Consider the following 17499-nt stretch of genomic DNA (forward strand, 5'->3'; position numbering starts at 1 on the left):
ATGCATCAAATCCAGGGGCTGAAACCCAAGCCAAAAACCAATTTGCTGGGAGACCACTGTGTGAACTACACATAGCTACCTTGGCCAAAGAGATAAAGAAGAAAATTTTCAAGTCAGAGATGCTAAAGGCCTGAAAACTTCATGGAACACTGCTGGCTTTAGAAAGACAGAATGTGGCTGATAGCAGTGGTCTTCAGGGTGGGCTCAGATGAGGGGACTCCAGCCCCTGCCCTGTGTGTGTGTGTGTCGGGGGGCGGGGGGGGGAAAGGGGGTGGAGTTGGAAGGAGGGAGGGAGAATGCAAATATGGTAAACATTAACAACTGGTAAATTTAAGTAGAGGGGTACTGATGTTCGTTTTCACTTATTTTATGGATTCAAAATTTTCAAAATAAAAAGTGGAAAAATAGCACCACTTCTCAGGAGGGCATTTAGCAACTAAATATTGTCTGTTCACCACTGGTTCTATAAGAATGAAGTCACTAGCCACTGCAGTCCCTGACTTTCAACATATCCTGAAAGTTTAGGGTGGAAATTAGGAATGAGAGAGTCAGTGCTCTGGGAAAAACTGGCAGAACAGGGCTTGAGATAGTTAGATATTTTCAGAAAATTTTATGAACCCAATTTCTTGTATATTCTCATATCCGGAAAAGCACTAAATTCATTAACAGAGATACCTGTGCCTGATGACTAGCAACAACCTTCTGCGAGAATGTGTACTTAACCACAAGCATCTCCCCTTCATTAAAATCACATATATACTGAGCTTCACACACACACACACACACTCACTCACTCACTCACTCACTCACTCACTCACTCACTCCTCCTCCTCCAGAGCAGCTCCTCAGAGCTATCTTAGAAGCTATAATCCTCACTTGGCTTCAAATGAAGCTTAACTCACAACTCTCTTGTGTTTTTTTTCCCCCCAGTTAAAACATTCTATCCTACCCGATCTTGAATTTAACTTAAAGTCCGGTGAATGCCATTCCTATCTCTCTAAGATGTCTATTTGAAGGTAAAAGTGAAAGCGAAAGTCGCTCAGTCATGTCTGACTCTTTGCAACCCCATGCACTATACAGTCCATGGAATTCTCCAGGCCAGAAAACCAGAGTGGGTAACCTTTCCTTTCTCCAGGGATCTTCCCAACCCAGGGATGGAACCCAGGTCTCCCACATTGCAGGTGGATTCTTTATGAGCTGAGCCACAAGGGAAACCCCTGAAGATAAAAGCCAGGAATCAAATCTGACCAGATACACTCTGGGGATAATAAACAGTAACAAGGAGGGGAAAAAAAGATTCTCTAAAACTTGTTATTCATCCTTTACTATGCCCTAACCGACCCCTCTCGGGCTCCTGTGATACTTCCCTGTCACCATGTCCTTCCCACACACCAGACTCCCAGGTCCGAATGCTAAAGAGCTGTGACAGAAGCCAATGTCTCAGGCTGATCAAGGGCAGCTCAGTGAAGTCATGAGGGAGATTCATTAGCAGCTCTTCAAACTCTGAACAGTCCAAAAGTCACCACTGGCAGAGGGAGGACACAAGCCCCACAGCCAGGAGACCTATGGAGAAGCACCCACCACTGTGGCCTAGACACGAGGTCCTGCTCCCCTCACTGGGCCAGGCTCTCTGTGGTTACCCAGGGGGTCTTATATGAGGATTCAAGGAGAAACTATACATAGGAACACTCTGAAGGTACGCAAATGAGAATCATTAACATTTTTATGAAATTCTTATGCTAGTATTGCAACTACCACACTCCTGGAGAAGAAGAAAGCAGCCCAGTGCCAATCTGAATTCTGTGGGAGAATTCTCCCCCCACTCCCCAACCCATACCACCCCCCGCCCGCCACACACACAGACTCAGCCTGCAGTGGACCGAGGCTATGAAGAGTCAAGCTGGGGCAGCTCAAGGGCCCAAGAGAACTGACTGAAATCCCGCAGCAGTCATGACCCTGTGGCCTAAGCAGTAACTCAGGAACTTGGGGAGATGCTAAGGCCTTCCATGAAGTCACCATGTGTACACCCAGAACCATCAGCTGAGCAATCAAAACAAAGCCAGTGCCCAGCAAGTGGTAACTGAAATCAGAATACACAGAGGATGGTGCCCAAGGCCTCCCAGGTGGAGGAAGATTTGATTCCTTGGCCCTAACGCATCTTTCCCACTTTCTTCCCTGTGTGTATAGTGCTCAGTGGCTCAGTCATCTCAGACTCTTTGCAGCCGCAGGGACTGCAGCCTACCAGGCTTCTCTGTCCATGGTATTTTCCAGGCAAGAATACTGACATGGGTTGCCACTTCCTACTCCAGGGGATCTTCCTGACCCAGGGATCAAACTCAAGTCTGTTGTGCCTTCTGCACTGGCAAGTGGACTATTTACCACTAGTGCCACCTGGGAAGCTCCAGTGTGTATAGAGAGGTGGATAACATGCACATGAGAGAAAATTCAAGATATAAAAGGCTCATGGAGTGAAAAGTAAGCTTCCTTTCCACCCCTAACCTTCAGCCCCCTTCCCAAAAGCAACCTTTTTTTTACCAATTTCTGTGAATTTCTCCAAAGATACCCTCATATACACACACCACACATATATACTCAGAAACACAAACATTTTTTCCCCACAATCACACCACATGCACTATTCTGTACCTCTCGTTGTTTCACTTGATCTATCCTTAAAACTGACTGAAATCAGTGCAGCCACCTTGCCCTCTGAGCATGCAGAACTGACTTAGCTAATCCCTGCTGGTGGCCTCTAGGCTGTTCCAGTCTTTTCCATTAAAGTAGGGCTACAGTGAGCATCCTGGTACACATGCCATGCTACACATATGCAGATCTAATCAGAGCCTAAATATTTAGAAGTGGCGTCACTTACCATCCTGCCATACTGTGGGCCTCACTGCCCTCTGTGACGCTCTGACCATCACTTTCCTGCTCTGACCGACAGCTCCACCGATAGTCTGCAGACTCTGAACTTTATTCACTAACAGGTGAAAACTGGTATTTCACTGCATTTTAAATCTGCATGGTTCTTATGAGTGAGGCTTAACAGCTTTCCACCCATTAAAGAGGAATAAAATATGTATTTCCTTTTCTGTACGTCACATCCTCCCCACTTTCCATTGAGCTGAAAAAGGTAGCTTTTAAGGTCACAGAAAATAAGGCTGCAGACAGGCTGTTGTTCTCTGCTATTCAGTTGCTAAGTCGTGTCTGATTCTTTGCAAACCTGAGGACTGCAGCACGCCAGGCTCCTCTGTCCTTCACTATCTCCCTGAGTAGTTCTCTACTGCAAGCTAATCTGAGGTCCCCTGGGATTACTCTAGGGGCCAGCTCTAACAGTGGCTGTGCCAAGACACAGGAGAGCCAGCACACAAAAGCTGCCCTGTGGTTCACTATGACCACTGGTACTGACCACGAACTCAGTCCCTTCTGTCTCTAAATGCTTGTGAATCTAAGACCCAACATGCTCCTTTCCCAGAACCAAAAATGGACGACAACTTCCTGATTTCCATGATAATGTGTTCAGCTCCTGCCTCTTACCTGGAGCTCCTCTGGGTCCGAGTGTGCCCAGAAGGGAGCCATGGTGCACTTGATCTTCCCCTCAGGGTCCATTTCAATGTCCCACCAGGAGAGAACCACCTGAGCTTGGCCAGACACCAGCGGTTCAAACTTCCTGCTATGGCAGGCTGCTGAGCTACTGACTTGCTTGCTGAAGTCCACACTGTGGAAGAACATTCCGGAACTGAAACAGATTTTAAGCTCACACAGTCCATTTTTAAGCTTTTATGGTGACCTCACCTGCAATGAGACTTGTTTGCAATGGACTCCTGATGTCAAAAGGAACACAAAAACGACTGCCAAAGACCCAATTCCACCAAGTGTCTCCAAGCGCCATGACCCTGGGTGGCTCCTTGGTACCTGAACATAGGCAGCACGTCGCTGAGGATGGTGAAGTCAGCGGGCGACATCTGGTTCAGCTGAATGTCGCAGACAGAGGGCGCACCGGGGCACCTCTCAAGTTCCAAGGGGGGAATGATGACCTGCTCTCCATGGCTGGTCTCAACACGGATGGGAAACAGTTTATTCCACGACCACATCCTCCTGGACTCTACCAGCTGTGCATAGACAGTTGCTCTGTGAGGCACTGCTTCACAATTTGCCTAAGTTTATATTCAAAAAGTAAAACAAAAGAACAAAAAAATAACCAGTTACATTGACCCACAGTAACTCCCACTGAGCAAAAGAGATTTATTCCCTAGTATGAGGCAAGTTTAGTAACATCTAATGCCTTATCATTATTAGGACAGTGAACTGTTTTCAGCCCAGTGCCCTTGTGAAAGGAAGAAACTAGAGTGCAGAAAGAACACACATTATGTCTAAGATGATTTATGTCAGCTAAGTTCCTAGTTACCTGACACTCCTGAATATTTCAAAAATAAACCTTAATTGTCATCATGCTGATTAACTCCCACAGAGAGTTTGAAAAAAGAGTCTAAGTCTTCCTGTTAAACAGAAATCCTAGCACTAGGCTCAGAGCTTCCCTTCAGTGCAGCTCTCACCCAGATACTAGAACCTTCTTATGGCAGAGCCCAGTAGACAAGTGTCCATCCTCAACTGACCTGACCTCCTAGCCTCACTGGGCATTGCTGACTTGGCTGTGGCTGTAGCCCCTCATCCAGTTTCCCTCCAACCCTCCAATACATTCATCTGACACTCTCTACACACCAAGCATTAGGGGTCTCTCCACCTTCCCCCACCAGGGTGGGCAAGACCTCACCCCACCAACCATGATCAGAACGGACCTCAAGCTGGACTGTGACCACCTGCCCACCTATTTGCATTGCCAGGAGCTCACCCTCATATTCCTGGTATCCTAAAAAGGGCCCGGCAAAATGAAGGCACCAATAAAGGTGGCTTCTGAGACCAATTCCTGGGCCACTGCAACACCACATGGACTGTCAGACGCCCCAGTGCCCCAGTTTCATGACCTCCAATGTGGCAGGAAGAGGGACAAGGTACTGGAGACCATGATGCCAGAGCTCCTTCAAGTTCAGGCTGGGCAGATGGGGACAACGACTAGAGTGGACAGCAAACACCTGGCTGCTATGGGCCAACTGGGAGAGGAAGCTGAGTATAGCTGCTGTGCACCTTTTAATTATGAGATGAATCAGAGAAAGACAAACTGGATGACATTAACGTAACTCTAAATATCCTTGTTCTCTATTTCAGGGATTCATCTAACTGATGGCTTTAAGGTAGAGAAAAAATAATTTCAAACACAGAATTTTGTATTTTGGAAATGATGAGACATCTCACACAGTATGGGAATCTGCAGGACAATTACCTCACATGCTGACCATGTGAGCAATGTGGACTCTGGCCCCAACTGCCTTGGGAGGAGCCTCCTTCCTCTCTTCAGGGGCACTAAGTACCCCAAAGAGAGTTCCAGGCTAGGACAGTTACAGGCTCATGGGAACGGTCCCCACATGGCAGGTGTCGGCAGAAGCAGCAGACACACATGCCTCCCCAGCAGGCCTCTGCCTCAGTCTCGACCTCCCCGTTTATGTTCATAAAAAAACAAGGCCAACATCTCTAAACTAACATGTTCAGCATATCTTTCCCTTCTCAAAACAACTGTCAACTGTCAAAGGCTATCACCACTCAAGGTTATCAACAGCCTGGCATTCAAGGCCTTCTACCCTCTACCCATTCTCCACTGTAAGCTCACAAGCACTGCAGACTGGTGTTCTCACTGACCTACTAAACAGGTCCTCTGCCTGGGACATCTCTCCTTTTCCTCAGTGCCTTCCCATATTCCATCCTCTCCACGCAGGCCCTCATCTCCCTCCTGACCCTTGACTTTTTCCACTGGTCTTAAACCAAACATCAGCAGTACTTCTGCCTACCTCTCCATTTGGCCCATCAAGTCCTCACCACTGCTGACTGGTGTGGATCTTAGAAGCAAGAAGGACGTCTTATACTTCTCCCTGGATGCTAGAAGACCTTACACACAGTGTAAGAATGCTTGTTGAATTGAATTTGAAGATAGTTTCTAGTCTTTTGACTCTAACCTACTAAGATTCAGCATTCAAGAGGAAGTCATGACTGAAGAGAACCAAAATCTCATAGGAATCAAAGGGCGCCCTAGGGGACACAGACAGGTGCTGAGGGTTGGGGCTGTGCAGAGTACTGTGCAGTGACAAGAGCCATGGGAGATCGTGGCAGTTCGCCTGAGGGCGGCCGTCAGTCCCTTACCTGCACGAGCTGCCTGTGCGCATGCTCATAGGAGGGCAGCGCTCCCTCCCCAATCAGTTCCGTATCAAACAGCTCCGTGATCAGGATGTTGGCACGGCATGGCATGTCACCATCTGAGAAACACAAGGGAAGAGTCAGAAGCAACCAACAGATAAGAGGAAATGTGTAAAAAAAAAAAAAAAAAAAGGTTAATAGGTCATTATAACTCAAAGTACACACATATGCTAAACTGTTTAGAAGTGTCATCATGTCTGCAACTGACTTTCCAACAGTTCAGAAAAAAATAAAATCCACCTTGGTATACACATAAATGTCAAAATGCTAACAACTGATTAAGTCTTGCTTAAGAGAACATGGGTGTTCACTATACTACTCTTTGAATTTTCTATTTAATATTGCAAGGGTCTTGTAAAACTGATTTAAAACAAACAAACAAACAAAAAACCTACAAACAGTCCAAAAGAACACCAGGGAAAAATACAAGACAATTCAAAACACAAAGCAAATCAATCAACTATACGAAAATGTTTTCATTCTCATTAGCAAATTGGAACGATACAAACAATTAACTATTAAATTAGCAAAAATGATTTGAAAAGCAAAGACTGAATGCTGGTACTTCAAATATTTCTAGGCTGCAGAGAAGGAGAGAAAATCAAAGCAAGAGAGAGGTTGATTCCAATGATACCCAAAGATACAACTTAGATCCAGAAATCAGAGGTCCCAGTTCTTTACACTAAATCCCCCTGAATCAAGTTAGTTTCTTGCTGCCAAACAATCCCCTAAATAACAGTTTTTTTTAGGATAGCAGGATTATGGAAGGTCTTTCTGCTAACTCTACTTTTAAACCTCCATAATACAATGTAATGTTACTTCTACAATTACAATTTTTAATGAGCCGAAACAAAACTGACTTTGGAAGGGGTATTCATCATGGAGAATTAACTGTAAATACTCCTAATGGCTCATGAATTATAATTTGACAAAGCCCACTCATATTCCCTACACAGAGGACAAGGACGGGTGATGCAAGAAAAGAACAACATTAAGAGTTCAAAGGCAAATGTAGCAGAGAGAGAATGAGCCTTGAGTCATAGAGACCTGGTCCTGGATCCCACTTTCTAACCTTGAACCTTCAGTCCTGACCATCAGTCACCTCATCTGTAAAAGAGGGATTGGTCACGAGATCTGCTTCACATGGTGGTGGTAATTAGATAACAAAGGTAAGCCTGTCCAGTTCCTATGAAGTACACATGTGCTCAAAGGCAGCATGACATGAAAAGAGGCTGAGAAGAAACTTCTATCTCCTGGCACACAGACCACCCTCCAAGTCACTGCCCATCCTCTCTGATATCAAGGGAGATGCCAAGTGAAATACACTGTCCCAAACTAAGCTGACCACCCTGCTCGCACACACCTGCTTCTCTGCCCAATGCTTCTGCTCAATGAATGGCACCACCAATCACATAGTCCTGAAACATGGGCGTTACTGCCCAGCTCCAGGATGGTACCCTGACTGGCCTGGTGACCTCCACACCCAAGGGCCTAGAACAATGCCTAGCAGCACCCCAAAACAGTCAACAAACGTCAGCTAAATGCTTGAATCCTCCCTCTTTGTCACCCTACATCCCAATCAATCACCAAGCCCTGCCAATTCTACCTTCTGAATACTTTTTAAGCCAATTATGTAACTTAAAATGATTTACTGTCCAAATCTGCTTCAAAAATAAAGCTTTATGATCCAATGGATTTCAAGAAATACTTCTTAAGAGCCTGTGAACGCTACTGTAGAAGGCGACAGACGTGCAGGGGGAGCCTGAGTGGGGGCGGTTACTCCAGGGGCCTCAGCAGTCTTCACCAAATGACAAGACGGATGAATAAATGCCGCCCCAATTCGGTCGCTACACATCTTGGTGCGTCCATCTCGGGGGAACAGGTAACAAACCCAGATGCCGTTTTTTAAAAGAGCTCAGAACAGAAGCTTGGAAATAAGCATTTGGGAGTAGGAAGGAAGCTGCAAAGGAGAACGAAGACTGGGAGATGTCCCTGAGGCCTGGGAAGAAAGAGTTTTCAGAAGGACTGAACAGCAGCAGTATCGAAGCTACAGTGTTTCCCATTTACCAGGGGTTAAGGACCAAGCCAAGTTGATAGTCTACTCATTAAACAAATATGACTGAATTCTTCCATGTGCCAGGCCCTGTGCCAAGTCATGGAATGGAATAATTAGTAAGATCACACAGTCCGTGAGCTCAGGATGCTTCGGCTGTGTGGTGATAAGAAACATTAAATACGTAATCACATAATTATTTCATTATTGCAGTTAAAATCACTACATAGAAAGATATTAAGAAAGCTGTGTGTGTGAACACACAGCCTGGAGGTGCCACAGGACAGGGCACAGAATAAGTGACATGGCACAAGTTCTCCACCTTGGGGCAAAATGGAGTAACTGGGTTCAGACTTAACATAATCAACTAGAAAACAGGGCAAAATATATAAAACAAGTGTTTCTGGACACTGAACAGCAGGAAACAAAGTGAACCCTACTACTGCCCTGGCTTCCAGCCAGCAGGCACTTTCCAGACCTTGGTACACATAGTGAGAAGCCAAGCAAAGTGTCTTGCTGAATGAGGCGGCAGAGAGGAGTTCAGGGGAGTGGAGGCAGCTGGAATTTGCAAAGGAGAGAGTCAGACAGGAAGCTACACAGGAAAAGGGCTTCAGAAATCTGCACAAGGCTCCCCTTGTGTCTCTTGCTGAATGTATCCACACACACACAGGGTAAGCCTCTAGAAGGCTGGGCAAAGGATGACCATGTAGCTATAAGCTGAACAACTGTCAGAGCTCAGAGGACTGAGCAACATTCTAGTTCTGATCAGCCATGACCCAGGCACTCAGCAGAGACCCCAGAAAGGTCACGCTGTACTAGTATAGCTGAAGCAGCCCTAGACCAGGGGTTCTCAACAGGGTGAGATTTTGCACGCACACACCCCACACTTGGCACATTTGGCAATACCTGGAGCCATTACTGATGGGCACAAATGGTGTTGAGGCAGGAGATGCTATGAGCTTCCACCAGTTAAGAGGCCAGGAGCAAACATTCCACAATGCACAGGACAACTTTCCCGGTAAAGAATTATTAGACCCACAATGTCAACAGTGCTGCAAGTAAGAAACCCTGTCTTAAAGCTATTCTAAGCCTGTGCCAACAAAGGTTAAAAACAAGCCTTGAAAGGATCAAAGTGATCTGCAAGAAACCAACTGCATGCCAGACAAAGCTTTTAAGGGAAGACAACAAAACTCAGCACTTAGCAATGTAAATCTCCTAATATACACAACATTTGGATAAAAATTACTAGATAGGCAAGGAAGTAAAATAGGACCCAGAACCAGGGTAAAAATGAGTCAATACAAGAAACCCAGAAAAGACCAAGAGAGGCAGTGAAATAGAAGGATGTTAAAACAGCTAATATAAATCTGTTAACTATTTAAAGGAACACATAAACACATAAGAACAACAGAAGTTATAAAAAAAAAATCACAAAGGGAATTTTAAAGATGAAAAATATAGTATCAGAAATGAAAAGTTCACTAGATGTGCTTGACAGTAGATCAGACACTGTAGAAAAAAAGATCAGTGAACCGAAAGACCCATCCAGGAAACTACCCATGTCCATCAGTAGGTAAAGGAATGAACAGATTATGGAATGTACCCACATGAAGTGATGCTCACTAACAGAAAGAAATGAACACTTGACACACAAAACACTGTACAGAACTCAAAAACACTGTACTACAGAAAAGAAAGCAGACACAGAAAAGCATACACTAATTTCACTCAAAATTCTAGAAAAGGCAAATCTAATCTTTAATGAAGAAAGCAGATCAGTGAGTGCCTAGGGCCACAGATATGGATGGAATGCCTGTGAAGGGTCATGAGGAATCTCTTTGGGCATGATGGAGACATTCTAGTATCTTGATGGTAGAAGTGGTGACAAGTGTGTTTACATTTGAGTTTACAAGTGAGTTTACATAGTTAAACCTCAAACTATACACTTCAAATGGGTGCATCCACTTTATATAAATTATACCTCAATAGGAAATTCCATGGCAGCCAGTGGTTAAGATTCTGTACTTTCACTGCTGAGGGCCTGGGTTCAATCCCTGGTCAGGGAACTAAGATCCCACAAGACACGTGGTATGGCCAAATAAATAAATCAAAAAATCATACCCCAGTAATGTTGATTAAAAATGGGATGATCTGTGCACTCTTTTGTATGTATGGTACACTTTAAAAATGAATGAAGGGAATATCAATCCCTTCTTTTGTGCACGTTTCAGATTCTCCATAAAAAAATGCTTTTCAAATGTGAGAAAAATCCTGAATTTAGGTAGACGCTTCTTTTAAAATACTGCATGTTTAACATCCATAACCTCATGTTAGAAGTTTCTCTTGTCAATCTTTTTCACTGTGCTCTCCCAGTATCAGGAGCATGTGAAATGTCAAAAGTCTGATTCAAATTCCCAGACTATAAAAAATATTCTGAAAACCTGAAGACCAAGCTACACAGGCAAATCTCTTACGCTGGATACCGAGACTGGATACTGGAACTAGGCAAACCTCTCACTGTCAACCTTTTACTGTTTTGCTTCTGTCTAATAAAACTCGAAACCAGATAAATTGAGCCAGGTGAGTATTTCAACTTGCTTAAGCAAAAGGTTTCATTTGTTTACATTAGCAGTCGTATACTTGATTAGCTCTGGTTTACTCATTCCTCATTTATTTTAATTAGTGGAGAAACAAACTAATAGAGAAGTGCTTATCTTCAGACCAGCACATGGAGAGATCCCAATTCTGTGCAATTACCTGGGTACATCTCTCCCAGAAACTGGAATAAACTTTTTCCTCTCTCCCACAAGAGCAAGTAAAGCTTTTGACACAAGATGTGTTGCTCTCACCTGGTCCTACAGTCACCTCAGTGGAATGCTTATTGATAACCTTAATCTTATCACTGAAGCCGTTTTTCTCCACAATCTTCACAGCAGCATCAGCCATAGGCTTGAAAACCTAGAAATTAGTGAAAACCCAAATAAAAATGAGCAGTAAGTTAAATAACATCCTAACACCCAGTTTTTCCAGTAGTTATGTATGGATGTGAGAGTTGGACTATAAAGAAAGCTGAGCGCCGAAGAATTGCTGCTTTTGAACTGTGGTGTTGGAGAAGACTCTTGAGAGTCCCTTGGACTGCAAGGAGATCCAACCAGTCCATCCTAAAGGAGATCAGTCCTGAATATTCATTGGAAGGACTGATGTTGAAGCTGAAACTCCAACACTTTGGCCACCTCATGCGAAGAGCTGACTCACTGGAAAAGACACTGATGCTGGGGAAAATTGAGGGCAGGAGGAGAAGGCGACGACAGAGGATGAGATGGTTGGACGGCATCACCGACTCAATGGATATGAGTTTGGGTAGGCTCCAGGAATTAGTGATGGATAGGGAGGCCTGGCGTGCTGTGGTTCATGGGGTCACAGTCGGACACAACTGAGCGACTGAACTGAACAACCAGTTAGCAAGATATACCTTGACTCTGGTCCTATGATTTGAAGTAAAAGAGGCCTCCACTATGGAATTTCTTCCTGAATACATAAAATGTACCTTTGTTACCATTTGATACAGGCAAAATATTTTGTTGGGCTGTTTTGATCTAAACACACAAGATTTCACCTATGTAATTTAAATGCATCTCCAATTGTGTGTCATGGAAATGAATACAAAAGGATGAGATTCTGCTAGGTTTAACTTGCAGCTAGGCATTGTCATTACACACCAGGCAAAGGAGGGATGCAGGAGACTTCCAAGGAGGCTGCACCACCTAGTAAGGATGGCAGGTGTCAGTGCTATGCTAGAGGGAGATGCAAAGGGGATGTGCCTCACAAAACCATGACTGGGGACCTGGGATGGGAAGTGTATGTGCTCTCTAGAGGAAGGTGAGACTATATTAGATAAGAAGTGTGAGCAGGTCACCCTCCTGCTCAAAACTGTCTCAAATCCCCAATTGCTAGTGGAACACAGCCTATATTCCCTTATGGTATCTGAGGCCCTCCATGGTATGGACCACCTTACTTTTACCCAGCCTTCCTCCCCTCCTACCACCACCCCCAATACACACATGCACTACCAATGCTACAGCCACACTCATCTCCTCACTGTACAGGCAAGAGGTAAGCCTGAGCCTCCTCTGCCCTACCACCACCTGCCAAAGCTAACCCAACTTTTCAGGGCAGCACAAATCGCCTCCTTACGGAAGTCTTCCCTGAACCCTTCACGTGTCCCTAAACATAAGCTCCTCTATCTCTTAATTTTCCATCTGCCCAATTTAGACTGCATAGCTCCGACCACATCACTGCATGAAACATACAGATGCATATGCAGCCATATGCACACAGAGGAAATTTTCAGTTCAGTCACTCAGTCATCTCCGACTCTTTGCAACCCCATGAACAGCAGCATGCCAGGCTTCCCTGTCCATCACCAACTCCCAGAGCTTGCTCTAACTCATGTCCATCGAGTCAGTGATGCCATCCAACCATCTTATCCTCCGTCGTCCCCTTCTCCTCCTGCTTTCAATCTTTCCCAGCATCAGAGTCTTGTCCAGTGAGTCAATTCTTCCCATCAGGTGACCAGAGTATCGGAGTTTCAGCTTCAGCATCAGTCCTTCCAATGAATATTCAGCACTGATTTCCTGAATATTCAGGAAATTGACTGGTTTGATCTTCTTGCAGTCCAAGGAATTCTCAAGAGTCTTCTCCAACACCACAGTTCAAAAGCAGCACTTCTTCGGCACTCAGCTTTCTTTATAGTCGAACTCTTACATCCACACATGACTACTAGAAAAACCACAGCTTTGACTAGACAGGCCTTTGTCAGCAAAGCAATGTCTCTGCTTTTTAATATGCTATCTAGGTTGGTCATAACTTTTGTTTCAAGGAGCAAGCGTCTTTTAATTTCATGGCTGCAGTCACCATCTGCAGTGATTTTGGAGCCCCCCCAAATAGTCGGCCACTGTTTCCCCATCTATTTGCCATGAAGTGATGGGACCAGATACCATGATCTTAGTTTTCTGAATGTTGAGCTTTAAGCCAACTTTTTCACTCTCCTCTTTCACTTTCATCAAGAGGCAATTTAGTTCTTCTTCACTTTCTGCCATAAGGGTGGTGTCATCTGCATGTCTGAGGTTACTGATATTTTTCCCGCCAATCTTGATTCCAGCTTGTGCTTCATCCAGCCCTGCATTTTGCATGATGTACCCTGCATATAAGTTAAATAAGCAGGGTGATATACAGCCTTGACACACTTCTTTCCCAATTTGGAACCAGTCTGTTGTTCCATGTCTGGTTCTAACTGTTGCTTCTCGACCTGCATACAGATTTCTCAGCTGGAAGGTAAGGTGGTCTGGTATTCCTATCTTTTTAAGAATGTTCCACAGTTTGTTGTGATCCACACAGTCAAAGGCTTGGCTTTATAGTCATAAAGCAGAAGTAGATGTTTTTCTGTAACTCTCTTGCTTTTTCAAAGATGCAACGAATGCTGGCAATTTGATCTCTGGTTCCTCTGTCTTTTCTAAATCCAGCTTGAACACCCGGAAGTTCTCAGTTCACATACTGTTGAAACCTGGCTTGGAAAATTTTGAGCATTACTTTGCTAGCGTGTGAGATGAGTGCAATTGTGTGGTAGTTTGAACATTCTTTGGCATTGCCCTTCTTTGGGATTGGAATGAAAACTGACCTTTTCCAGTCCTGTGGCCACTGCTGAGTTTTCCAAATTTGCTGGAATATGGAATGCAGTACTTTCACAGCATCATCTTTTAGGATTTGAAATAGCACAACTGGAATTCCATCACCTCCACTAGCTTTGCTCATAGTGATGCTTCCTAAGGCCCACTTGACTTCACATTCCAGGATGTCTGGCTCTAGGTGAGTGATCACACCATTGTGATCATCTGGCTCATGAAGATCTTTTTTGCATAGCTCTTCTATGTATTCTTGCCACCTCTTAATAGCTTCTGCTTCTGTTAGGTCCATACCATTTCTGTCCTTTATTGAGCCCATCTTTGCATGAAATGTTCCCTTGGTATCTCTAATTTTCTTGAAGAGACCTCTAGTCTTTCCCATTCTATTATTTTCCTCTATTTCTTTGCACTGTTCACTTAGGAAGGCTTTCTTATCTCTCCTTGCTATTCTTTGGAACTCTGCATTCAGATGGGTATATCTTTCCTTTTCTCCTTTGCCTTTTGCGTCTCTTCTTTTCTCAGCTATTTGTAAGGCCTCCTCAGACAACCATTTTGCCTTTTTGCATTTTAGAAATGATTTTGATTTTAGAAAATGATAAAGTGACCAGTCATAATGACAATATTTCCATTTTTTTCTAAGACCTTTTCTGTATCTACCAATATTTTCTGCCACAAAAGCATATTTCTATTACAATCAAAAGGAAAACGCTATATACTTCTACAAAGAACAGGTGCTCAGGTAGGGGGAAAAAAACCTTCACAATTTGTTTCAAATTATTTCAAGGCTCTAGTTTGATGGTTTTGATGTTGTTGGAGGGCCTCAGACTGTCAGTTTTCACCAATCAGTCTGCCTCCACCCCAAAAGTATCATGTGCTCTTACCATCCTCTCAGCCCTCCTGCCCCTTGACTTATCATTCATCTCCTCCGCTGACCCTGTAGAGTCTGTCCTTCACAGCCTCCTCCTCAGCCACCAAGAACTCACCTCAAAAACTACTGAATGAACCCCGAAGCTGATTTCCCAACATCATTATCCTGTATTCTTCCCTAGCCCTCAAATCAGTTTGGAGAACTGATCTTCTTTCCAGGGGTGTACTGTCTGGTCTGAGGGCAGGTGAATCTTTCTTGCCAGGTAAATGAAATAAATTAAACAGCATTTAACCTTATTTTGGCCAATGATATATCCAAGGAGAGGTTTGCTAAAGATTCCTTGGAAAGTTCTTTTTGCCCTGAAAAAGGAGAAAGAAAATGAGGAAGCCAGGATCATGCTTGGTTTTCAAGGCATTTTGCCACAGAAGTCACTGTAACCAATATACTTTCCCCAATATTCCTTCCTTTTCAAATGTACTAAAAGAGAAGCCTGCAGCCAATGCCTGTGATTTCTTATATTCCATCCAATCCTCAACCCTACTCTCCTGAAAATATCGCCTAAAGGGAGTTACCAATAACCTCTTAGCTGCCAACCCACAGCTTTCTCAGTCCCCATTCTGCTTAACTTCCATACCTGCACTAATACAGTAGCCACATGTAGTTATTTAAATGTAAATGGATTAAAATTGAGTAGTATTTTAAAATTTCAGCTCCTCAGGCCTACTAGTCACATTTCAAGTGCTTAGCAGCCACATGTGGCTAGGGACCACGACACTGGCCAGCACAGTCATAGAAGATTCTCACCATCAGAAAGTTCTAATAGACAGTGCTGGCTCTAGCAACATCTACACTTGCTGACCACTCCCTCTTTCTCATGACTTCCACGCCATCTGTACCTGCCTTCTAGGGTCTCTTCGTTTCTGTCTGGACTTCATGGCCACTCCTGTTCCCTCAGCCCCCTGAACACATCCCACCTTTGCTCTTTTCAGTCTACTCTCTCTCCCTGGACAGCCCCCTACACTGCCAGCTTTACCTGTCATATTTTTAGCAAGTGAGTCCCAAATCCACTGTACATGCCACCCTCAAAAGGTTCAGATTTCCATCTCTAGGGACCATCAGGTTCTGGACTTGTCTTTCCTGTTGCCATGCAGTTCAGGCAGAGCTGAAAACCACAGGGCAGTCCAAAGACAGGAAGACCAAAGAATCAAACAGGTAGTCACTAAAGCAAAAACTGGGAGGCTACCATAAAGATCTTAAGAGTCAAATGGAAGAGGTCTGAGTCAAAAGCCAGAATAGCAAGAGAATTAGAAATCCAGGTAAGTGAGATGGAAATATGGAAAAACCTAAGAAAACAGTTCTGCCAATTCTATCAAAAAGTATGTTCTCATCCTATATTTTTCATTAGCAGTCTACAAAGGTACTGGCTACTGCCCCAATAGCTGTTTCATACTTAACATGTCCAAAAGGAAATGCAGGGTCTTTCCCACAAAGTAAGTTACTGGAAAGAGGAACTCCTCTTACCAGTCAATAGCATCCCTGGCTCCACTCCAGACACCCACCCTAGAACTCTCTCTCACACACACCCACACCCTCCTATCAAAGCCACTAATATGGAGTGAGCAGCAAACTAGGAACCAAAAGACCAGGTCTAGCCCTCCTACTTATTAACTGTGGGACTTAAGACTAACCTCTGTGCGTCTTGGCTTCTTCATTTATGAAGATAAAATCTACTTGAGGCTATCAAGGCAACTATCTTCAAACACTGATTTCTCTGTTTCAGCTCAAAGGCAAAGAATGATCCTTAATCATTTTAATGAAATCCTGAGACAAGTATACAGAATTGCATGTGGGGGCAACACACACACACACAACCCTATCACTATCATGGAACTATCACGTGATAGTTGGACTGTCACTTGAAGCCCATTAACACCTAACTCATGATATTAAAGTCTTTAATGTGACACTGAAGTCTTCCAGAGTCTGGCTACAATCTACCTTTCTGAGTTTTTCTACCATGACACCATTTGCCACAACTCTGGACAACACTGTTCCCAAACACACCACGGTATTCTCTCAGACTAAACTGTCACCCTTCTAGACCATAAGCTTGAGGGCTACCCTGTAGACATGGGGGTGGGGGGCAGGTGCTGGAAGGAGTCTAGGCAGAACACCCTAGAGTGCTGACCTCTATACTTTATGGAAGAAAGCAAAAAACTTCTGTCTGAGCCACTGTTATTTTGGGACTTTGTCATCTGCAACTTAATCACCATAAGAAACAAATTTTGTAGGGCAAAATACACCAAAATTTTAACAATGGTTAGTTATATATTGAACCAATACACTTTTTCATATTTACCAAATTTCCTATAATGGTATGTATTATTCACATTGCGCGCACGCATTCATGTGTGCTAAGTTGTTCCAGTCTCGTCTGACTCCTTGCAACCCTATGGACTGTAGCCCACTAAGCTCCTCTGTCCATGGGATTCTCCAGGCAAGAATATTGGAATAGGTTGCCGTGCCCTCCTCCAGTTCCAGGGTATCTCCGATCAAGGAATCCAATCTGTGTCTCTTGCATCTCCTGCACT

The 17499-nt window shown here is 44.2% G+C and overlaps 1 protein-coding gene across 7 annotated transcripts in view; it reads right to left on the reverse strand.

The window, feature by feature from the left end:
* Window positions 1-17499, reverse strand: part of PRMT7 (protein arginine methyltransferase 7) — a 42544-nt gene that overhangs the window by 13367 nt on the left and 11678 nt on the right. For 5 of the 7 annotated variants that reach the window (XR_014060270.1, XM_081512842.1, XM_081512841.1 and 2 more), the window contains exons 5-8: window positions 11209-11317; window positions 6253-6365; window positions 3916-4157; window positions 3538-3718 (exon numbers count right to left, since the gene is read on the reverse strand). Coding sequence is in view for 6 of the 7 variants with exons in the window: in XM_081512842.1 (XP_081368968.1) it covers window positions 3538-3718; window positions 3916-4157; window positions 6253-6365; window positions 11209-11317 (645 nt within the window). In the remaining variant the exon portion in view is untranslated. The remainder of the gene's footprint in view (window positions 1-3537; window positions 3719-3915; window positions 4158-6252; window positions 6366-11208; window positions 11318-17499) is intronic. The other 2 variants (XM_081512847.1, XM_081512846.1) reach the window with 1 other exon arrangement.

The sequence above is a fragment of the Giraffa tippelskirchi genome, chromosome 7 (genome assembly GCF_054371585.1).
Source record: "Giraffa tippelskirchi isolate mGirTip1 chromosome 7, T2T-mGirTip1v1.2.pri, whole genome shotgun sequence".
NCBI classification, from domain to species: domain Eukaryota; kingdom Metazoa; phylum Chordata; class Mammalia; order Artiodactyla; family Giraffidae; genus Giraffa; species Giraffa tippelskirchi.